We start from the raw sequence: 24,084 nt of genomic DNA on the forward strand, positions 1-24,084 counted from the left end.
TCTCCCCACATGTGGTAAACTCCTCCCAGTTGCCAGCAAGTCATGTTTGGTCTTAAGAAACCGAGAGCAATGAATTCATTTGTTTTCAACAGTAAACTTATATTGTGCTGCATTTTTTTTCAGAACCATTCCTCCTTGACCAAAGCCCAGTCTCCCTGCGGCTCAGCTAATGGATCAACCAAAAAGGAGAAGCCGGCTATCGTGGACTTGTACATCCCCCCTCCTCCTCCAATGCCGTACACGCCACGGTGAGCTGTCCCATTTAATAATAATAATAATAATTTATACTCTTTATTAAACCCCAGTGGGAAAATTTAAATTTGACACTCTGTTAAAACACACTACAGTACACACAGGCCTGAATCACACAAACACACACACACACACACACACGCACACTCTCTGGTCCTATACATGCACAGATGGAGAGACGTCAGAGTGAGTGGGCTGCGACTGCTGGACAAGTGCCCTGAGCAGGGAGGGGGGAGGGTTGGTTTGGTGCCTTGCTCAAGAGCACCTTGGCAGTGCCCAGGAGGTGAACTGGCATCTCTCCAGCTACCAGCCCACACTCTGTACTTTGGTCCATACGGGGACTTGAACCAGTGACCGGTTCCCAACCCAACTCCCTACAGACTGAGCTACTGCTATTTTATGTGCTTTTTATTTTTGGAAGTTGAGTTCTAAAAGTTAGAGTATAAGAAATAGGCGTCCCGGGCTTTGATCGCCTACCTCCCTCCCCTCCTACTGCACATTCTGTTCTGCTTGTCTTCAGCCCACTCTGCTCCCACCAGTCCCACTATAGTCCTAATGCAAAAGGCTGTTTCATCTTCCACCTCCAGGAAGATGAGAGAACGTAGTCACATTCACTTAAAATGCTAGAGACTGAATTTAAAATGAAGTTTGTAGCCTTGGCATCTTTATTTCACTGAAATTACAGTAACATAACATTATTCGCTTTCAAATCATCCTTGGTGATGGTGTTGTACTTTAAACTGTGGAGTGGGATGTTGTAATAAATAAATGAGCATTTTTTTTTTCCCCCATGCAGAGAGGGGAGAACAGACTCCTTCTGCAGCATTAGTAAAAGACCAAAGGGCTCCGAGTCACCCAACTTCTATCTGGACCAGGAGAGCAGAAGACGCTGCACCATCGCAGATTATGACAAGCAAAGCGTTGGCTGTCCCATCGAGGCCAACGTGATCCAGCCCAGAATGAGGGAGCACAAGTCCTTGCATGGTCAGTAATCTCTCATCTCAAGGAAATCTTAAAAAAATAAAATAAATCAACCTGTGGATATTGAATAATATAATCTCAAATGAATGAATGATAAATGTGAACCCTTTGTCTCCAGGGAAGCCCCGGCCCCTGTCCATGCCAGTGGACACCTGTGTCGGAGTGGTAGATCCCTATGCTAAGCCCTGGACACAGGGAAGGAAAGGTATGTTACAAGCAATGCTTTCACTTTCAGGTGAAACCCCTGTTATTCCAAGTTTCCTGTTTAAACATCACTTGAAGGATTACGTCTTTGTTTTGACAAGCATACTATTTCATACTCATGGTTCACATGAATTATGAGCAACAAAGCTACAAACTGAGAAGCATGACACACTACACTGTCATCACTTTGCCCACACGTCACATTGAGCAAGTTGTCAAGAGAAAATATACAAGTCCAGAATATAAATTCTAACATATTCCCCACCAATAATGGTACATTTACCACCAATTAAAAGGACTTTCAAAAATATATAGCAGTCCTTGACAAATACATGCATCCCTTATATGATCTCATGAAAGATCATGTTTAAATTATGCTTAAATTAATAAAGCATACAATATTTTAATTCACAGAGCCAGGCTCACTGTTTCCTCGTTTCTAATCTTTATGCTAAGCTAACGTGCTGCTTTCTCCAGCGCCATATCGAACCGAAAGATATGAGAGTGGTATCGATCTTCTTGTCTAACTCGGCAAGAAAAGCCATTAAGATTATTAAGATATGTATTTCCCAAAATGTCCAACTAACCCTTTAAGCACAGCGCTGATCATGTTGCACACTGCTTTGTTCTGAATTTGTATTTGAAGGCAAGATATGCTAAAAGCCTTTGTAAATTTGACTGCTTGTTGATTCATTTTTATTTTAGATCTCTAGTCTCAAAAGTTCAGTTCTCAATTATAAATTTGCGATTCATCCTATTATCTAATTTTTTGTACGAGAATGAGAGCTCCAAACGCCCAGTGCCTCCCTTTTTTAATGCTGTTGATAAACTGACTTCTGATTGTCTCTGGGCTTTAGGTGAAGACCTCCTGTACCGTTACCTGAGCAACGAGAGGATCCCCACTATTGCAGAGGAGGTCCCCTCAGTGTCTCCTCCCTACAGGCCTGCAGGGGAACGTCATCTCGTCAGAGTAGACCACATCAGGGGCAGCCGCTACTACTCCAACTCAGACCTCCACAACAGCGCCACCATCCCTTACCAGGAGGACATGAAAAAGGCCCCCATAGGCCCCGCCTCCAAGCGTGCAACGGCAGAACGCTCACTACTGGTCAGTTGGATCACGCGGCTTAAGCTATTGACTCACTGATGATGCGCTTCCTGTCCGGGGCTTCCTGTTCCTGTCTTTTGTCCTTCCTCGGTGCCTTTTGATTTTTAACATCCAGCTGTTTTTTTTTTTTTTTGGCTTTGGGCTTTCTCACACTCCTCTCTCCCCAACCTCCATATTTCCCTGGTGTTACTACCACTACCAACTACTACTCCTCAACCAAGGCTTGCTTTTGTAGTACTCACTACATTACATCATCACCCCTTTAACACTGCCCACAACCCCTCCTCTTCTCTTGACTACAAGTCCCATCTCTGCCTCAAGAAGATAACAGTTTGTTCAGGTTTAGGACACTTTGGCCTTGTGTGTTGTCTATGGACGCCTCTGTACATATCAAGCTATGTCATGTTTCAGTTGAAATGCTCTCTGGTACCATTATTTAAAACTTCAGAAAACTTGCCCGATATCACTTCAGCTATTTGCTGATTTTGATTTTATTTGCATAAATAAGTTATAAAAAAAAAATACAGCATATTTTGTTAGTTAAACTGTGCTTTAAATATACATGTTGTTTTTCTTCTTTCTCAAATGAAACTTTTGTGACCAGTTAGTTACATTATCCTCTACCAAAGGTTGCCTCCTGTAAGCTATGCATATACTTCAGATAGATTTTTTTATAGTCACTGTAGTTGACAATGCTGCATCAGTTGGTAAAAGGATGTTTATATCTTGTCACTGGCAAATATTTGTGCTGGTTTTAAAGCTATGCACTCTATTGAGTAAACTTATATCCTGAGTTTCAGTTTACTCTGCAATTACCCACCTAAAGGGCCTCTATACATGCAGCTGGTTGACTGTAATAAATGGTCTTTTTAAGCCAGTGTTTTGAACCAATCTTTGAGGACATACTGGTCAAATGGCCTTCTATTAGCTCACAGATCATGAGACAGAATGACAGTATTATTTAAGAAAATACAGGGAAGAAGTGTCTATTGTTGCTTAATCTGCCTTTTGTAAGTTTTGAATAGCGTTTTATTAAAAATTGCAGCACATGTCAGTGATCTTTTGTATTGTCTTTATTTTACCATTGGATGTGGAATTACTGCTAAATGTCTAACTATAATCTAGCGTGAGGGATATTTTATTCTGAAAACTACATTGGTGAACTATGCTCTTCTAGTATCAGTTTACATACCTAAAAATGACATTTTATCATAACAATCTGTCAGTCAATTGCAGGTTTGGTCAATATTAATTCCCACTGAATATATGACCAACCTATTGAGCCTGCTGGCTTTTTAACCTGCTTTGACCTTTTGAGGTGAACACTTCTGTTTTTTTAAGCATTTGGTGAAACAGGATAGCTAATGTCAAGTTACCTTTTCTCTGTATCTCAGATGGTGATGGTTATGCAACTACTTCCCTCTTTGATGAACTTTAAAATTCCAGCTGGGTGACCATATGGTCAAAGCAGGTTTTCCATCAGGGGATCTTATTCCTGCACATATGTTGCTTTTTAAACATTTAAAAGCCAGGTTAGGATTACTATTCACCCATTTTCATTGATTTTTCATTGATTTGAAAAAGTGTTTGCCTGAGACGGATCAGCACCTTTCATCATGGAATTGAAGATCGGACTGCTGTCAAGAACGACCCACCACTCTCACCTCTTTCCTCTTTGCCTGTGTTTCTTTTTGCATGAATCAACTGAGTTTTTTTCTTATCTCTCCTCCACTTCTTCTTCCTTGTGTCTTGCTCTGCCCAAGCCTGCCAAACTATAGTCGCCTGCGGTCTTCACTAATTTGCACTTTCAGAAAACCTGTGGTATGCCTAAACACTACCTGCACTCTGTTTAACCCACTGCTAAGTTTGCTAACCACTAACATGTTATGCCTGCACACACAAATGGTCATACGGGAATGATGGGCGGAATTATTGGTAGATTGTGCATGTGGGGAAAAAAAAAATAGTTAATCATGATCACAAATGGAGACAGAATGTTATGTTTCTCCATTTCTTTTTCTTTTTTTTTTTTTTTTACCTATTCTGGAGGGGACTTCCAAAAAATAGTTTGTAATAGAGATTCAAAGCACATACTATTACATTTGTTTATAATTTAGCTGCCCACAATATAAGATACTGCACTTTTACAGTAAACATTTAAGTATTGTCACATAAAGTCATATGTTTGATGACTAGAAGCAAATACACCAAAATAATCCTAAAATGAGCACTGATCAGCAGCAGCTTTGAGGGTATGATCGTATATCTCAATCCAACTAAGGCTTTCAGAGCAACTACACCAGAATAGTTGACTCCATCTCCAACATGCGTTAACACGTGAATCTTATGTATCACAGGGACCTGACTGGCACTCTAGCAGTGATTTCCTCAACCGGTGAGTTTCTCACACACACACAGACACACACACACACACACATTCGTATAAGCACTGTGTTGCTTAGTCTATAGGCCAAATGAGAAACATAACACCAGGGTGGGTCTAATTTTCCTACAGGGAGTGACAGTGACGCACCGTGGAATCTTTTTAAAACAAGCCACAGGGTGCAGGGTCAGTGGGTGAGCTGCTTTTATGATCAGGGAAAATATCCCAAAGACAACCAGGCTGAGATTCATACAGGGCACAGAGAGAGACAAACAGATGGTGACAGCTGTAGGGTAAAAACCAGAGAGTTACTATCCATGTGTGACGGTATACCAATTGTTTAATGGTAAGGTAGAGTATTAAGTAATCTTGGTCAATTTGTACCTGTGGCTTTTAGCAACTACAACAACATGTTTAGAAGCAATTTCCTAGACAAAGTATCTCTGCTCTGCTTCAGCCTGACAATCAAAAATAAAGAATTATTCCCTAATAGTCTTCCCTATGTACTCTAAGCAAAGAATCCTCAAATGTGCTTTGTGAGCCATGCTTAGTATTTAAAATTGTAGTATAAAAATTGACTAATATCAACTTATAATATCAATATCAAACCTCTGCAGATAGATTATGGCCCTTATGTTGGAGCAGTACCAACCTTTTCACTCCTTTTGAATGCTACATTATTTTTGAGCTTTTTTGAGACATTATCTCTCCAATATGCAGGATGTTCTAACATGTCCCCCACACACCAATATGTCCATCCTTAGACATCCACCCACAAGACACCTTCACATGCTGCAGAATCTTTAGAAATGTCACTGTTATGACAAATCTGGATTCTTCTACGCTTCCAACTATAAATAACCACATCCCACTGCTAAATTTGACGTCATCCGAGGATTGCTGTTCCTCTGGCTCCTTAGCCGTGGCCCCTGTATCTGCTCTAGTCTTGGATGTAGGGCCTGAAGAGGTGTGACTCCCCACATTAACACCATGATCGATGACTAAAATGCCTCGCACAATACCCCCCCGCCCTCCCCAGCAGATCTATTCTAAGAGCTGCATACAAACACATGGCATCCGTGTTTGTCACACGCTCGATCAAAACACATTACTCACATTTAGAATATATAGAGAGATGCTATTGTAAATCTCGCAGTTGACTCATCGTTGGTGGAGGTTTATAAACGTTCAACGCTGATGCAGGCAATGGAATTTGATTGACGGCAAATGTAATCAACTGTCATATTAATTTTGGCGTGTTAATCCGTTAAAAACAAACCCATTTTTTTCCTCATGACAAAGCATAAAATGTGAAGGTGCATCAATTTGATTCCTATGTCATTTGTCAAAACCATCAATTTGGTTATCCACAAAAAAAAAAAAAAAGGGGGAACAGAATGTGTGGGCGGGAGAGCGTGTCTACAGAAGTATTTGAAGTTGCAACACCTGCAAAAAACATCAGTATTTCCTTTAACAAACTATTAATTTAAGGAGGAGACGACAACGTGAAGATTGATTGATGACAGGAGGAGGAGAGCACCAAAAATGTTAGCAATCGAAAGGCAGGAAAACAAGAGACAATTTCATACCCTGAAATTGCAGGGAGAGGCCCGGTTTAGGGGAAATCATGTATTTTGAGCCTTGGGAACAAGTTTCGTGTCTAACCATGCAGCTGTGGCTGGTTGTCAAGTGCATTATCAGAACCACTGGTACACCAACTAAATGCCATCTCCTAAACAGTCTCCATGGGATCTGTTTTGTTCAGGCCATAATATCAATGTGAGTTGGATTGGAACTTAGATAAAGATCATGGCTGGGAAGCAATGTGTATGTGTTGGAAATGTTCACACTTATGTTTGATCTAAAGTATGACGGCTACGTGAAGCTTCTTGGTACTGTTTGACATCAGCTTTACTGGTCAGTTTAAAGTGTTGACTTTTACCGTCTCTAATTTGTTCTTCCAGATATAATCAACCACAAATACGATCCTGGTCCTTCTCTCAAGCAGTAAGTATATTGTGTTGGGTCAGTCTGTCTGAAAGAAAACGCTACCAATCCTGCTGATGAAAGAATGGATGTACGTATGTGCAAGTGACTGAGTTAGTGCACTGTGAGGAATGCCTCTGGCCTCGGGAGGAGGAGGTGAAACTGAGTGCCTCAATTACAGGCCCATTACGTTTCACATACAGATATGACAACATACACACTTTTCTCTTGCGCTCTCTATCAGACACAAACATACAGCAATGCAACATGCAGGTCTTAAATGAGGATTAGGCCTCGGTCAGTCTGAATCAACACTATGAAACTCTTCCTTATTTTTGGGGCATTTTTTAGGCCTTCATTTATAGGACAGCTGAAGACATGTAAGGAGAGAGAGAGAGAATGACATGCAGCAAAGGGCCACAGGTTGGAGTCAAACTCGCGGCCGCTGCGTCGAGGAGTAAACCTCTGTATATGGGTGCGCGCTCCACCAGGTGAGCTACCCAGGCGCCCGAAACTCTTCCTTTTTTGGCCATGCTAGTAACGAGGCTCTATGGGTGGCAATGTCCGTCTGTCAGTCACTCCACCACTTTGGTCCAGACCAGATTGTCTCACCAACTATTGGCTGGATTGTCATGAAATTAGATATTCACATTAATGTTGCCCTTGGAATAAATTGTAATAACTTTGGTGATTCCTTAACATTTCATCTTGCCGTATTTTTATTAGCTCAAAATTACCAATACCTACACAACTACTGAAAATCCCATCAGGACCAGCTTTGCTTTATGTTTGATGCTAATTAGCAAATGTTATCCCAATAAATTAAGACGGCGAACACGGCAAAGATGCTAAACATCAGCATATTGTCACCCTGAGCATGTTAGCAGGCTGGCATTAGCAGTTAGCTCAAAGCAGTTCCTCACAGAGCTGCTAGCACGGCTGTAGACTCTTTGTCTTGTTCCTCATCTTGTGTTGCAAGTTGAAATTAATCCAGCATCTATTGGCTGTGGCAGATGTAAAAAATGAAATGACCACAAATGTAAACTAAGGATCTCTTTGTTGTCTTTACACACGCATAGAGACCATATACCGCAGTAGTACCATAAGTCACTGTCAATCCCGTAGTGGTACATACATACACCTCCACAAGAGTTAGATGGCACATAGTCTGTAGTGGCATGTGAACAAATTAAATTTGTACAGATTTATGGTCCAATGGTGACTTGTTGTTGCACCAAACAAGAAAACATTGACCCCCCCGTCAGAGTCTATACAGCATATAAGGAGGAATACAGGGATGAATGGAGTACTTTAATTACTGCTTTTGTTTCCTTTGGATTATTTATGTGTATACCTGGACAGATAACATTGCTGCATAGAAGAAAACGAATTCATGTCAAATCCTCATTAACTGTCATTCAATAGTGCATTTAGAGCTATAATGACTCAGTGAGCACATGCAGCATGATTTAAACTGAGGTGGTGGTGACCAGTGCCAGGGCAACTGGGCAGTTATCACCAACAGCAAGTGAGGGGCATGCAGTGACATCAAACTGAGCAAACTAGAATTTGATATCATTTCCAGCTCGGCACCCTTCCCCCTTTACACTGTGTGAGATACCCGTGCTGAATAATAGTCACTCTGTTGCCCAACCCCCCACCCCGCCCCCCCCAGTTTCTGGGGCAATAGCTAAGTGCTGTGACACTTCTCAGCATGGATCGTGATGGGAGATTGAGCGCTACAATGGTGTGACCAATTTGCATTCCCGTGAATCCTTCAGGCCTTTGACATGAGTCGCAGGCAAAATTACCTCACTTCCACCCAAACACAGCTTCAGCGAAATGCCCCTTTAAATCACCCTAAAGTGGCATGCTGAGACTTTTTCCTTCATCACAGAAACAAGAAGAGTGTGAATTGTGTTGAAATCCTTTATTTAATTCAACACTTTTAATTGAAATGTTAAAGGGGAAGCTTTTGGGGGTTTAGGGGTAACACAAGGGAGTTATTGATATGGATGTGAACGATAGGGTGACAAATGGGAGGGGAGGTAGAGAGGAAGCTACAGTGTGTGAATGTGAGGGATATAAAGGGAGGGGGTCTCTTCATAGTCACTTCATTCCACTCGCTGCAGTGCAATAGCAAGTGGGGAGAGAGAAGAGGCCCTTGTCTATTTAAGCAGACATGAAATGGAGACTATAATAATGCAGGACTCAAGAATGTGTCTGCTGGTTTACCGCCATCCCAGCACAGGCCAACACAGAACCAGAACATCCAGGCTTCTGCACAGATACAGCTTGAGCATTGATGTTATGGCTACAAACCCGGTGAAGGGTGTTGATACCCAGGCCATAGCCTCCTAGGGCCATGAGTGGACTTTTAAATGTGAAACACTTATTTTTCTCCTTATTTCTAGAGGAAACCATAGTATATTTTGTGAATTGGTCTCAAAGCAATTCAAGAAAAGAAAAAATACAGGACCCATCCAGCTGGGTCCTGACCTTAACACTCTACATTAGTGATACGTGACATTAAACTTATTATTATTACTCTGTGAATGGAACACAAATAATTAGTTTTTAAAGAGTAAAACAAAAAGTTAATCCTCAATTTTTTGTTTTTGTCATTGTTCTGCTGGCTCAAAAGTCTGTTACATAGCGGTAACTTAGCGACACCTAGAGGCCATGGGTAGGAACTGCGAGGACTTCCTGAGCTAAACTATTAATTTCACTTGAGTGCAATTACAATAACGATGCATCAATAGGTCAGAAGTTGTTGCTGCGTTTAAATTAAAATAAATAAATAAAAAATATGTCACTCGAATTTGAATTTGGGTGTTACTTTCAGGTGAAGAAAGAGGGTAACACCCAAAGAGGTCCTGAACTCACCTGAAACCAGCCGAGCTTTCTTTGAATTAGGGCCTACTTCTTTGTCCTTTTCCGACATGCTCGCCAAGGTTTGGGCAGACTTTGAGCAGAGCTTCCGGACCAGTCTACAGGCGTTCAGGTTATGCTGGCAGGTACAGTACATTATAGATTTTGTTAAAATTTCCGAAACTAATTCATTTGCTCACAGGCGATGTTTTTGGCTAGCTAGGCCACTAGAAAAAAAAACATATACGTGTGTTTGACATGACGGGACCTTATATACTGTCTATGGACGGGACTGACCAGACTACAAGCTATTTTTTACGGGTTTAAGGTGGTTGTTTTTTAACTCCGGCAAAATTGCATTTGAATGTTAGTGACAGGTATTTTAAGTGCCGTTTGAGTGGTTAAATTACAGATAAAAAATTTGTTTTTAGAAATACTGAAAACATTTAGGTCTGCATTAACTTATTTAATATTTTTTAAAAATAACGTGTTTTTGGTTTTAAAAATCTAGGCTACTTAAAATGAACCTACGATACAACCTGTTATGTCTTAACGTTAGCTGTTTTCCATTTTTTAAATTTGTGAAATGTATTTTACTTACTATTTTGTATTCACATTCACAACCTAAAAATGTGATGTTTCGGTTCCTACCTACCACTCGTTCTGTAAAGCTAACTATATTCTGGTATCATTGGACTGAAAAAAACAACTGTGTAGGTGTATGTGGTTAGCAGATAGCTGCCAACTGACTGAAGCCAGAAATATCCGATTCAGTTGTTCAGTAGCCTGTCCATGGATCTCAGAACTAAAAATACACTTTCACATCTGCAAAAAAAAAAAATCCAACAGGAACTCACACATAACCTTTCACATCTACAAATTGAAACTGGAAATCTGTAACTTAAAGTTAACACACACACACACACACACACACAAACACAAACACCAACACCCTCGTAAGTAGACTTGTGCTGTGGTTTCTGTGGTGATCATCATCTAGCTGCCACAGCCAGTTAACTCACAACCCGGAAAACAAACTGATGCATTTGTGTTGTGCAAGACAGACAGACACACAGGCATACATTGATACACTGACACACAACGGTTTAGTTTTAGATAAGAGCTGTTGGCTATGGTTTACTGTCATTGTGTAAGCTTTTAGAGGATCTGATACTGTACTTACCTGTGTGTGGTGTTTGGACTAATTAGTGACGTTTTAAAGTACCAGGTATGTGTCTTCCTCTCTTCTTCTATTGTTCTCGCTGTGGACATTTGTAGATGAAGTTTGTGGTGAGTGATTGAATGCGAACAACTGCAGCACGACTTGAACTCGGGACCCTGTGACCAGACCTGTGCTTTTATATGTCCTGACCTCAAGGCTGTTTTTCTTGTATAGCATTCAATCTCAAGGTATCATATCTACATTGTATGGTAAATAGACACTTTTGGGCAGATATTTCAAATCACAGAAGTATAATGGGTGGGTGAGAGTCTTAATTTCTGTGAAATTATACCCAGATTTTTGTGTGTCTGTCTATATTATAGACATCTATATTATAGATATATTATAGTGTGTCTGTCTGTGATATTCCCTCTGTCTCTCTTAGGAAGCTTTGTCACTTTACAAATAAGGAACTTAAGTATGCAGAGGAAGTTAGTCCATAATGGCAACTATTTCTCAATACCTTTCATGTCACTGGTCATTTCAGTTGAGACATTGCATTGTGCTTGACATCACAAAATGTGATACTGCAAATAAGCTTTTTAATAGTCAGTACTTTTAGGTAGTGTAGGTGGGTATGTGTCATACGCTGAATTGCTGAGAGTGGCAATCTTGCCACTAGCTGTGGGTAAGTGCTGTTCATGAGCAGTAACCTTTTCAGTTTTCAGCCTTTTTTCTGACTGATTAATTTCCATAGAAGGAGTAAGGTATTTCTGCTGCTTTTTCTACTCCCTTTTTTCACTCTGAAAAAAAAAAATTGAGAAACATTGTCTGTGCTGTTTGCCCATGACATCACTTCCTCTTGTCACATTCGGGCAAATAATTGATGAGAATTTTCTGCCCATTTATCTGTGGGAAGTAATACTGTCAACCTACACATCTGTGGATAAGGTGTATCTTTTGGTTTCTTTCAACAGGCTGCCTTCCCCATATCAGTGCCCCCTTCTATGGCTGCTGATGACTACAACCCTGTAAGTGTTTCTTCCTTTTTTGTGTCCGACACAGGCCGAGGTTGCTTTGTTCTCGCAATCGATGGAATTCAAACCTTTTTAATGGGGGGGACTACTTCTGCTTCCCCTATTTTATGATGACAAAGTTAAGTATTTATAGCAACAAGTGTTTATAATCCACCCCGGGTGCTTAGCTGGTTATTGTCTAGTTGGGTTTCTCTTTGGGTTTTACTTTTAAATTATTTATTTATTTGAAAGTTACGAGAAAACTAGAGCAGAGAGAGACAAAGCAAAAGACAGAAAGTCAAGTTACAGAGGAGGATGTTAGAGAGCAGCGTGGGGGTGTGTTAATGTGGAGAGATAGAGAGAACAGCAGAGAGAAAATGCATGTGACACTATGTGAGAAACAGGATGTTCCAGGCAGCCTCTTCTTCTAAGCTGTGGGGTCTGGAGAAGAACTAATGCGTTCCTCTCCTCTGCTGCCTCTGACCTAACGTTTGCCTCCTTTGCTCTTCTCCTAAAAGGTCTCCCTCCGACACAAATCCAAGAAGAAGACCCAAGGAGGTAAGTTGTCACTGTTAAGCTCTCATCACGTTGTCTCTGTGTGTGCCCTCAACTGTAATTTGGACCCTCTGTGGGCGTGTGTGAAGTGGCAGGTCAATTGGTGTGTGCAGAGGGCTTTAGACAATAAATGCTCAGTTACGTTCTTCCCTATTTTGTCTCTGTGTGACAATGCCTTGGATTTTTCTTAGAAGCTAACGCAAGTCCTCGTTTTTAAGTTGTTGTCAATAATCATTACGCCAGGCTGATTCATAACTGTAACAGGTAGGCTGAATGTGGAATAGCCCCTTTTGAAATGTGGATGCTGTGTGGGTTTGTTCAGTGTTATTTTTAGAATTCATTTGGTGAATTGCTCTAATCAGCATTAGAGGAAACAAGAAATTGCAGAATCTAAAATGCACTGGCCTATTTTGACTCAAATGGAAAAGTTTGGGCTGTTTGTGTTAGGATTTTAGACTCTGCAACTTCTTGTTTCCTCTAATGCTGTACTTTCGCTTAACTGTGGCTTTTCTTCTCTGTGGACAAAGGGGAGGAGGTCTCAGTGCATTCATCTGCATGTGTTTTCTGTGCACAGGCAATGGTACAATGAGCAGAAGACGAATATCGGTCAAAGAGCTGGGTCAACCAGACCACCAGGGCTGGCTGTACAGAAAGAAAGAGAGCAAAGGCTTCCTGGGTATCAAATGGAAGAAGTACTGGTTTGTGCTGAAGAAGACGGCTCTCTACTGGTACCACAACCAGCTGGTGAGTAAAAACACCCATTTTATCAGGACCCATTTATGATGCACACATGTCCACCTGCTGTCAAAGCTCATCACTGTTCACAGAAACTTAAGTTAGCAACTGTAGTTCTGCAAATCCTGAGCTACTCAGAAGTACTCAAAATAAATGCCAATAAAGTAAAGTTCTCTCTATGATTTGCTCACTTGTGCACACTCTCAAGCTCTCTGTCTCAAATTCAAATTTGCTTAACTGGTACTGGTTGGCACTGTACTTTGTAGTATATTATAATCAAATTGTTATTCCGCTGGTTTTTACGTAGAATGTAGGTTTTACCTCAGGCTGTGAAATGCTCTGACATATTCATTCTCCCTCTCTCTATGCTGTGCTTTAAGAAAATAAGGCTGCAATATTCATGTTTGTTTTTTTTTCCAAATTCAAAACACCTTTTTAATATTTCTGTTAATGTCAACAAATCCTATAAAAAGGCCATAACAAACAATGCCTTTGTTTGGTCTCTCAATACTTTCGACCTGTCTGTGGCTCAAAAAACAGATCCTGAAAATATACTTATTTTGTTGTTTTTAGCAAACATTTTGGACAGGAGTAAATGTATGTAAGTGCATTTCTTCAGCAGCAGATGTGGTGTGCGTTAATAATATTTTTGTAATCGTTTTTGGAAAACGATAGGGGTATTGCAATGTAGCAGGAAAAAAACGGTTTAGATAGTGTTTAGTTCAGTAACTCTTATCACAATGGTTATAAATTTACTTCTGTTTGCTCTTTGATGACGTAAGCAATGAAATGCATTTAAACCAAATACGTTTGGATCTGTACAAATAGTCAAATGTTGACTGTGTTTCTTTTTTTATTATTATTAAAAATATTGGGAAGGGAGATATTTCTAACTATGTTTATCCTATACAAGGTTCTGAAAGAAAGACTTAAAGAAAATGTGGTTTAAAAACAAATGTTATAAACAACAGCCATCATTATGTTCAAAATGAAACTCGGACCACAGTTTGTCAGAGTGCATTGTATTTACATATGTATGAAGTACTGCAGTGAATCATTTGCACCTTTTTTAAGCAACGATCAAAAAACTGTAGACCCAGATCCATCCATTTGTAATCGGATCCAATGTAATTTTATTCTTAGTACTTCTAGTTTTTGCGTTACAGTAGTTATTTTTTAGCGAAATGGAACAAAACCCAAATGAAACTGAATCTTAAAACGGCATTAATCGTTTTCAACACTTATTGAGTCACAGAAGTACAGGGCTGCGGCTGCAGATGAGTCATACTTGTTTCTGTCACAGCTGTCTCCCCGCCAGCCGGTCACTGCAGGAACCGCCAAGCAGTGTCAGTGTGTTTCGTATAACTGACGAGCTTGATTTACTGGCACGATGACCTCAATCAGATCTACTCTATGTCACCATTACATGGCAGGACAAAATAGAAGAAGGAGCCTACTGCAATCCAACTGCAGGTGTCATTGTCAGGAAGTGGTTTGACATCATCCTTTTGTTTGTAATGCTCACTGTTGTTCAATCTGTGCGTTGCAGGCAGAAAAGGCTGAAGGCTACATTGACCTTGCCAACTTCATGATCGACAGAGCCATAGAGTGCAAGAAGAAACAGTAAGCTCATATACATACGTCTCAGATAAGACACACTACCAGTGGTTTGAATTAAAAAAAATGAACTAGGACATAGAATGTGCTCCCAAACACAGTGAAAGGAAGCGTATAGTCTTGAAACAATCTTAAAAAATAAAATAAAAAAAAAGGTCAATAAAGTCGAAAAAACAGTTTAACTCAAAGTTTACATAAATTTCAGTAGAAACTGTTTTCTCATTCTGTCTTAACTGCTTTCTGTTTACTTTTCCTCATGCAGTGCGTTCAAAGCGTGCCACCCACACGTCATGATGTTTTATTTTGCCGCTGAGAGCCACGAGGAGATGAACTTGTAAGTCACATTAAAGTACAACATTCTATGTATTTCTCGAAGGTTTTAAAAAAAAAATATATATATATATATATATTGTCTTGTTCTGTCAAATGTTATTGAGTTGAAGGTTCTTTTTATTTTTCAGATGGTTGAATAAGCTTGGGCTAGCCGCCATTCACTATGAGCCAACAGAACGAAACGCTGCCGTCGGTGAGCATCCATGTCATTCAGAAATGTATTAATGTAACGAAGAAAAGCCGCCTTGTTCTTCTTCGTTTTTTTTATTTAATGAGAGTTCTCTGCTTAGATTAATTCTAAACTTAAATATCTTCTTCTGGATTCTGGTTGTATGTGTTGTGTTAATATATATTGTGTGTCTGTCTGTCTGTCTGTGTGTGTGTCCCATGCAGAGTGTTATAGTGAAGCCAGTGACCATGAAGAAGCTGAAAGCACAGAGATTCCCCCTCCACCATACTCTGAACAAACCCTGCGGGACTCCGTGGATGCGTCCGGTCCACCTGGAAGCACACATCAGGTCAGTCATGTCTCTTCTACAAGCAGTCGACACCGCACCATCAGTCCCATCTATGTTTATTCTTGCGGAGCTGGTCATTTTTGTTTTAAAATGCACAAGATTTCTTTCTTTCCATACGTAATAAAACTGCCGTGTTCGACTGAACAAAACCCTTTTTTTTAATTGATGGTACAGTATTACGTCTGACCATAGTGCATCTGTCTTTCAGGGTACCCTTCCTCCCCCCTACTCCTCCGCGGTCCCCAGCGAAGCCAACGGTTCGCTCTCGTCTCCCGTCAGCACGATGACGTCACAGAGCTCCACCTCCTCGCTCGCCAAGCACCGGCAGTCCTGGTTGGACCTGGTCTCGCAGGCATCCCCTCCCACTGGGGAAACGGCAGTGGTGTGCTCAGCTCAAGTACACTCACATCGACCTCCGCAGGAGGAAACGGAAGAAGAGGACGACCTCCAGGCGTCGGAGAGCTCGCCTCGCCCGGACCCTCGGGAAGCGGGATCCAGTGAGGAAAGCCCTGCTGCGGAGGGGGAGTCACAGGAGGTTGTTTCAGGTGCTGAAAATGAAGGTGAGACTTTATTTTGCTCCTTTGATCGGTTGTGGTTTTGTGACTTTTATACTTTTAAAAACTTGAAGACAGTTGGTTTTGTTTTTGATCACACTTTCATTTTAAATAAAGGAGACTGCGAATTCTAATATCTGCTGTATCATTTCCACTCGTAAGGAAACATGATAGCAGAGAGCATTTCCTGTTTTAAAAACGTTGATTAATATCTTTGCGCAAAGGAAGATATGTCAGTTAATGTATTTGCTGGCACATTTCATTATATTTAATACAGTATATTTTGTACCCTGCCTCCTTTGTCTGTGACCTATCTGTGTTATGTTAAGCAGTGTTGTTATATTTTTGCCTGATCAATGCATGTTGCTGTCTCTATGACTTGAGGAACCTTTCATCCCTGCAGAACATGTAGTTACTCAATGAAATCTTTGTGATGTGTATGGTGGTGATGATATAATATTACCTAATCTTGTTGCAGGGGGTCATGGGAACAGTTCAGATGAGATGGAGAAGCTGTATATTCGTCTAAAAGAGGCCAGCCTCTCGCCAATAGGAGATCGTAAACCATCCACGAAAAGGGAATTTAGGGCCTCCTTCATAAAACGCTGTAAAAACAACACTGTCAATGATAAATTGCACCTTATCAGGACTCTCAACAGCACATTAAAGGTACATATTTTGTTTTTCCACTTTTTATTTTATACTACACGGTTACAGTACAGCTAGTGTGTGAATTGCACAACTATGTCGATTCTTTAGATTCGGAGAGCTGCAATTATTAAATTTTTCTCTCTTCTTTTCTGGTGCAGTCAAAAGAGGCAGACCTACAGGCAATAGAGCAGGTGTTGTCGGTCCCGGGGCTTACCTCAGGCAAGTTCAGAGAGTGGAAGGAGGCCAATGTACCATTGGTGCAGGAGATCTGTGTTAAACAGGACCAGCAGGTGGCATCAAAGGCCACAAAAGCTGCAGCATCAGTCATTGCTGCTCCAGTGGTCGAGACCAGTTTATAAAGACTCCTCATGACTGGTGTCCGGACTTGGAGGACTTTCACATTGACGTACTTTGGACACACCCACTGCTGTTTTCAATTGAGACTACTGTTCCATATCAGCTATTCAACAAGTAACTGGATGAATGAAGAAGAGTGTTTCTTAGTTCCTAAATGGAGATGATGCAGACATTATATGATTAGCAGGTCACATTAAAATGTGAAATGTGTTTTAGTATTACTTTTACAGTTTGTTTTCTAAGATCACATTTTACAAATGATTGTTCTATGTTGTAATTTTATAAATATATGCATAAATTGTTTTAATATTTGGAATGATGGACTGTGTTGTAATAATTGATCCATTGTTCTCTGCATGGAAACATTTGTGTTTATAGTAGCTACCATCTACTTGATTGATCTGATTTAATCACTGAACACATTTTAACTGTTTTCAGTCAATTATTGGTGCCATGCACCATCACTGCCTGTTACACATGGTTTTTACAGCAACTGTTTTGAATGATTGGTGCGTTTGTTCACCCAAAAAATTATATCATAATGCTTCATAATACTACATCATTAAGACTTTCCAAACTGAACACCAGGGCCTGCACGAACTGAATAAATGTTGGTCACAAGTCATGATAATTTCAGATTTTAATTTTAAGAGTCAAAATGTCAAATCATTGTTACTGCAATGTAATTTAAAGCCAAGACATAAGAAATCACCTCAGTTTCAGTAGAAAATGCTATGTAATTATCTATTCTACTTAACCAAAGCATAGGCTACTATTTTTAGATGATGAATTCCAACCTTAATGTGAACATGCTTTGGACTTTTTTTGAACACAAGCACTGACCGTAACAGACAACTTAATTTATATTTTATTGCAAATGTGAAAAATACCTTATTACTAAACAATGGTATGCAGTCTATTGGACCTAAGGCAGGATGTATCAGTATTTGTTTGCATTTATAAACAGGATGGATGGTGGATAAAAAAATCTAATATTGTTCCTGAAGGCAGACCACCCCAGGCTCTTACAAACAAGTTCAACAGGCCCAAACCCTGTACTAGTTACACATAAGCAGATAATTAGGAGGTCATTCAGATACAGACATCAGGCATAATGGGACTGTGCACACTGGAGCACAGCCACAGCTCCAGAAAGCAACATGCTTAGGAATGGCCAGCAGGGTTATCTGACATCAACACCTACTGGTAGGGGCTCAACCAAGCTCCAGGCACAAAGATGTTTTTTTTTTTTCTGAATTATATTTCATCTGTTGTGCATGTTAAATGTTTAACTCGGTGTAAATAGTTGTACATGGATGTGTATGGATCTTTGATATCGATTATGGTATGAAAGTCAGTGTGCTTGTTTGTATACAGGGAAATAAAGTGTTTTCACAAGAATGAACATTTTCCACTTTATTTATGTGGTCAATGTCACCAAAGATGAGTGTGTGTTTGTGTACAGAGAAGACATTTTGGTACTACTTGTAGTGTCCCGAAACTGACGCTAGGAGTCGTCGGTCTCTGCAGATTTCCTATTGAGGTTATGCGCCATATTGGCAGTCTCCTCCATCTCACTAAACGTCGAGCATGCATGTCTCTAACCGGTTATTGAGGAGATATCTGTAAATATTTACAGCCAACTGCGAGCAAAACTATGGAGGCCGTCAAACACTTTAACAATGAGGTTTGTTTGAAACCCTTACACAATTCTGAACACATTGATGGTAGAAAATGTTGTCTTATTCACATTTGCGGTAGCCAGTATGCTAACTTTAGCATCAAGTAGCAGGGGAGGAGGGTAGTCTCACACAAGGCCGCTGTCTGCACAACAATACAGCGACAACGTTTAATCATTATGTGTCTAGCTAATTCATGTTGACTGTACGGACTAGCTGTTAAGAGATTATGTTTCTTAACACATCTCCTGTTTGGTTGCAAGTCTATGAGCAAATATTTTCCCCAAACTGGTGCTAACGGTAACTAACTAGCTAGCTAACGTTAGCTAGCTACAAGTTAGCAAAACCGCCTCAGTTGCGAGATAACTTGGTGAGCTAACTAGCTAATATGGACGTGGGTGAAATACTTCGCAGTCACTGCCTTTTTGCCAAATAATTATTTCCATGCAATTCTGGCCGAATTAGCGTTAGCTTCCTAGTGTAACGTAACTGTTGCACAGAATATAAACTAACCTTACTTATGATAAGCTAGTACTATAATTGCATAGATAGCTTCATAGCTAACGTTAAGTTAACTGTATAAAGCTAGTCGCGCTAGCGCACCTAGCTATTTGTCGGCATTAACAAACGTTATTATGCCAAAAGACTTAAAATGTTCCTTCAAGCTCGGTCCGGCGATTCGCCGCAGGCTTGTGCAGCGGTGAGAGGATCACTTAAATTTGTGTGACGTCCTGTTGTGTTCTTTAACCCCCAAATGTAGCACAAGTAACTTATAATTTCACAATTAATGTTTTCCGTCAGATCATTTTATGATCTCGATATATCCGAACGCACTTTAAGGCAGTTTAATTTCACAGAGAAATAAACGAGATCAGCGACAGTGCATTGTGCTGGAGCTTGTTGCAGGAAACAATCAGCTGTTACACAAACGCATTGGCAGTGAAGTGCCTGTATATGGTTTTTTTAAACTCTTTTGGCAGCGATAGAGACAGTGATGTTTACTGTTAACTGTATGGGACTCTCACACCGCCTCAAAACAGATTGCCAAGTCTGATTGCCGGTTACATTATTGGCCACTGCAGCGTGACGTCAGGATGCGTTTCTTTCTAGCTTGCAGACTAGAGGCATGATGCTTTGGACTACTACTTGTTCATATAACTGTTAGTCGTTTTAAGACCATTAAGAGAACATTTTAATAGTAGCATTTAATGACAAAATATGTTGTCTGTTGTCTCATTTCATTTTTCAGCTGTACTCATTGAACGAGTACAAGCCGCCAATCTCCAAGGCCAAGATGACCCAGATCACCAAGTCTGGAATCAAAGCTATAAAAGTAAGTATGTAGTGTTAAAGGATGAGGCAGGTAATGGGGAATAAAGAAATGCTCTCAAATTCTTAAGTTAAGAAAAATATATATGCATAACCATCCAGCTATGGGCATTATTTTTCTGTTTTTCAATATGTAGTAAGACATTAAAGGCATCCATTTCTGTTTTTGAGTAATAAATGAGAAGACGGTAAGCAAAATGTTAAACAGATATTTTATTCCCAACAAAGAACGTGTTTAAGTCACAAACTGCATTATCATATGTCACAAGGTTTTTTAAACATCATTCAAATAACATCTAAATACTACCTTTTTATAAGGACCAATTTGTTGTTGATGAAATACAAAATACTAAACTCAAGCTAGGATAAGAAAAAATGCAAATGTAGACTCTGTGGGGTGATGTCAATTATACAACACTAAAATTATTATGCTAGTGGCGGTATGCCCTCATAGTACTTTACAAGCTGCTGATCTCCTTATCGCAGTGATTTGATCCATAACAAATCTATATCCGCTCAGATAAACTCATCCACACAACCTAGTGCATTTCATTTTTTTTTTTACATAATTGTATCCATGTGAAAACTTGTGTACAATATCTAGGAAATAATTCAGTTTTTTAATAACAGCTAAATAATGCAGCCTCGTAAGAGACTGTGAAGGGCTTGTATGAGCGTATCAAGTTTTGATGACTATTTCCTTTCACAAATACAGTACTAGTCAAAAGTTTGGACACACTTTCTCATTCACTGATTGCATAACCCAAAAGTAGTACAAATGCATCTGTTGTTCTTCAAGTACCTCTTTGTTTTATGTGAAGCCTTGAGACTGAAACTCATGTCACACCAGCATGTAGATGGAAGGTTTACAAATACGGCAGGCAGTGAAAAAGCGTTGATGGGTTAGTGGAAGGACTTTAGATCCGAGGTGAAACGAGCAAGGAAGCCAAACATGTAAGCATGATGCGTATTAGTCCAGGTACTGTATGTTTTTCTCAATACCCAATTTCCATATGGGACACTAGGGCTGCTTGATTATGGAGAAAATCATAAGCACGATTATTTTTAGTCAATTTTAAGATCACTATTATTTAACACGATTACTCTTTGACTTTGGAAACATCATGCAATTATTGAACTTTACAGTGGATTTTCTAGAACTTTATAATTAAACTGAAAAACATATTAAAAAAATGAGAAATACAAAGACAAAACGAGTGCATCATTGTGAAACTGAATGCGACACAATAGTTTTATCTCAATTATCTTGTTTTCATAATCGTTGGAAGCCAAAATCATAATTAAAAATAAAATTGTATTAATCGCCCAGCCCTATACTATGCCAGACCATGAGAAGAGCCCATCATGTTGGCACTGCACAAACAATTTTTCATACAACTGGACTAACAACAAATTTTGCTTACCTCAGATCATATGCGTTGGGGGGTATTAGGTAGAGGGCTGCAGCAGGATTGAGATCCTGTGGGACTTCATATTAACTATAGCGTGTTGCCTTATCAGTGCATCGTGATGCAGTTGAAGGCTCAGATCGCTCTGAAAAGTCTGCCATGTTCACATGCTGGTTGGAAGATCTAACATTTGGCACTTAAGAGTCTGCTGCTGCACAAAAATCTTTTGTAAGCTATGCTGTTGTAGAAAATCAGAAATAAACTAAAGTGGATGATGCCAAAAGGAAATTTGAATTTGCATTAAATGGCATTATTATTTTGCACCACAAGTATAAATCCCTTAGCTTTAGTTATAGCAAAGGGCCATTTTCACAGCAGACATTTTGACTACCATGAATAGATCGCTGAAGTGTCCAACTAGGTCAGGACAGGGTAACAGTGAGTCAGCGTGCACAGTACCAGGACCTTGAAACCAAGCGGCAAAATTGAAACCAATTGATTTCAGCCATCAATCCTTTTATTATTTACACCGGTGCTTTTCCTACTGTGACATGTCAAATCTCAGTGCTTCTTTCTAATGTTTGAACATATTGTTTTGAATGAGTTTGACTTGAGCTACTACTCTGATTGGAAGCCATGTTAGAGGCTCAATGTTATGTTAGAGTTGATTGGTTGATTTCATAATGGCCAACTGTATCAACATAGACAAAAGAACAACAGTGGAATTAATTGTACATGTGACTGCTACCATTTGGTGGTAAAAATATCAGTCATCCGTTTATGGTTTGAATGTTGTTAATATTTAATGTTAGTATTTAATATTTCAAAGATCCTAAAAATGTAGTTGCTAGTCAATGGTCTGCCCTTTTGAATCTTGCTAATGGTCTTGTTGAAAATGCTACCCAACTGAGGAACCGATTTTTGTTCTAAGACCAACGTTAGATTAAACCAAAAAACCCGAAAGCGCTGCTCTACTCTCTTAATAATAGTTGTCCATAGATTTTGATATTTTGGTTGCTTCACCTTTTTATTTCCTGTCTAAAATTCTCAGTAGTTAACACAGAAATGTGAGACACAATTGCATGGAGTCAGTAACTACACACACCAATGTATGAGCCATAACTCAATCACTTGTTGGCACGTAGAAACATTTTAATGCCCAACATTGTTTGCCAAGTTTTTCCTAAACCGTGACATAACTAGGGTGTGTTTAAAAGGATAGTGATTTTAATAGAGGCTCACATCATAAGATCTTCTAATATTGCACTCACCTGCAATAAAAACTATCTTAATGAAATCCTGCTTCCTTTTATTTAGTTTTATAGATGTGATTTTTAAAAGATTACAGTCAAGTTTTCCTTTTTTAAATCAAGATTTGTCTCTATTTTGACAAAAAGACCCTTTCTGTAATTTGTCTCCTATGCTGCGACTACATTACACTAATGGCTGGTTTCCTAAAACCTGGACCTATTAAAAGGCTGATCAACCAAAACTGACCAAGTCCCTATGACTATCTGTGGTTGTAATTCACCTCAAATGCAATACTGCTCAGCATTTTCTTCTGAGATGCTAAAGGGATGCAGGCTGAGAGTGAAGACATTTTGCTTAACAAATGTATATTTATATTTTTTTTTTATTAATTAATACTTTATGTGAATTATTTATTATGTGAATTAATTGAAGATTTCAAGGCCTGACAGCACAAGTCCAGGACAACAGTCGATAACTCTTATAGTTTGTTTCCTTGTCCTGTTTGTACTCTTGAACTGATGTGCTTTTGGTTTTACTGTGCCTTATGTTGCTTGTGAATAACGCCCGTTTCCCCTTCCCTCAGCAGCTCTCCCAGCTCCCCCAAAGCACTGAAAGTGAAGCAGGAGGATGGGGTGGAGAGAGTTACAAAGAGATAAGAAAATCCCTAACCAGCTTAGGTAGGAGTATGGGTTGTTTCACAAGGAAGATGGAAGAAGACTAAAATAATTTTAAAACCTAATTTGCTCGCACACACCCAGACAAGCGGGGGTTTTGCTTTTGCCACTGTGGGCTATACTCGCCCCTCTGGTTATCATGCATTGGTCGATGTTGGCTTTATGCTTTGATTGTGTTGGAAGTCGAAGGTGCAGTCTTGTTCATTCTTTTTCTTTTGTCTCATGACAAAATTTTTGTTGTGGTCTAATTGATGCACCTTTCTTTCTTGAAGTCAGAACATTTCCTGAGTCACTTCATACTGCATACTGATGGAGCTTGAGCAATCATTTAGTTGGTGCTGGGTTTAAATTCAGGACTTGTGAGGATGCAAATAGACAAGTTGCCATTGGGGATTTATAAAATGTGGACTTGTGGATCCAAATTCTTTTAAAGTGCTTAATCCTCCACACAACGGCTAT

The 24,084-nt window shown here is 39.7% G+C and overlaps 3 protein-coding genes across 6 annotated transcripts in view; all 3 read left to right on the plus strand.

The window, feature by feature from the left end:
- cnksr3 (cnksr family member 3) overlaps positions 1–3,603 on the plus strand; it is a 34,246-nt gene extending 30,643 nt beyond the window's left edge. The window contains exons 10-13 of the mRNA XM_028565611.1: positions 124–248; positions 1,049–1,236; positions 1,352–1,438; positions 2,295–3,603. Of these exons, the coding sequence (XP_028421412.1) occupies positions 124–248; positions 1,049–1,236; positions 1,352–1,438; positions 2,295–2,584 (690 nt within the window). The 3' untranslated portion in view covers positions 2,585–3,603. The remainder of the gene's footprint in view (positions 1–123; positions 249–1,048; positions 1,237–1,351; positions 1,439–2,294) is intronic.
- A 6,032-nt stretch (positions 3,604–9,635) lies between these two features.
- On the plus strand, positions 9,636–17,602 carry ipcef1 (interaction protein for cytohesin exchange factors 1). 4 transcript variants are annotated; one of them, XM_028565612.1, is made up of 11 exons: positions 9,636–9,931; positions 11,925–11,978; positions 12,482–12,521; positions 13,093–13,262; positions 14,803–14,876; positions 15,133–15,204; positions 15,332–15,396; positions 15,597–15,721; positions 15,930–16,281; positions 16,754–16,944; positions 17,085–17,602. In XM_028565612.1, the coding sequence occupies exons 1-11, from the start codon at positions 9,857–9,859 to the stop codon at positions 17,283–17,285; spliced, it is 1,419 nt and encodes a 472-aa protein (XP_028421413.1). In that variant the 5' UTR covers positions 9,636–9,856; the 3' UTR covers positions 17,286–17,602. The 4 variants fall into 4 exon arrangements, with proteins under 4 accessions (XP_028421413.1, XP_028421414.1, XP_028421415.1 ...); XM_028565613.1 differs by lacking the exon at positions 9,636–9,931 and adding an exon at positions 9,976–10,113; XM_028565614.1 differs by lacking the exon at positions 9,636–9,931 and adding an exon at positions 10,678–11,013.
- Positions 17,603–18,809: 1,207 nt separating this feature from the next.
- The window catches only part of scaf8 (SR-related CTD-associated factor 8), a 34,336-nt gene continuing 29,061 nt past the window's right edge, over positions 18,810–24,084 (plus strand). The window contains exons 1-2 of the mRNA XM_028565464.1: positions 18,810–18,970; positions 20,212–20,295. Of these exons, the coding sequence (XP_028421265.1) occupies positions 18,941–18,970; positions 20,212–20,295 (114 nt within the window). The 5' untranslated portion in view covers positions 18,810–18,940. The remainder of the gene's footprint in view (positions 18,971–20,211; positions 20,296–24,084) is intronic.

Source organism: Perca flavescens, chromosome 20 (genome assembly GCF_004354835.1).
Source record: "Perca flavescens isolate YP-PL-M2 chromosome 20, PFLA_1.0, whole genome shotgun sequence".
Lineage (NCBI taxonomy): Eukaryota > Metazoa > Chordata > Actinopteri > Perciformes > Percidae > Perca > Perca flavescens.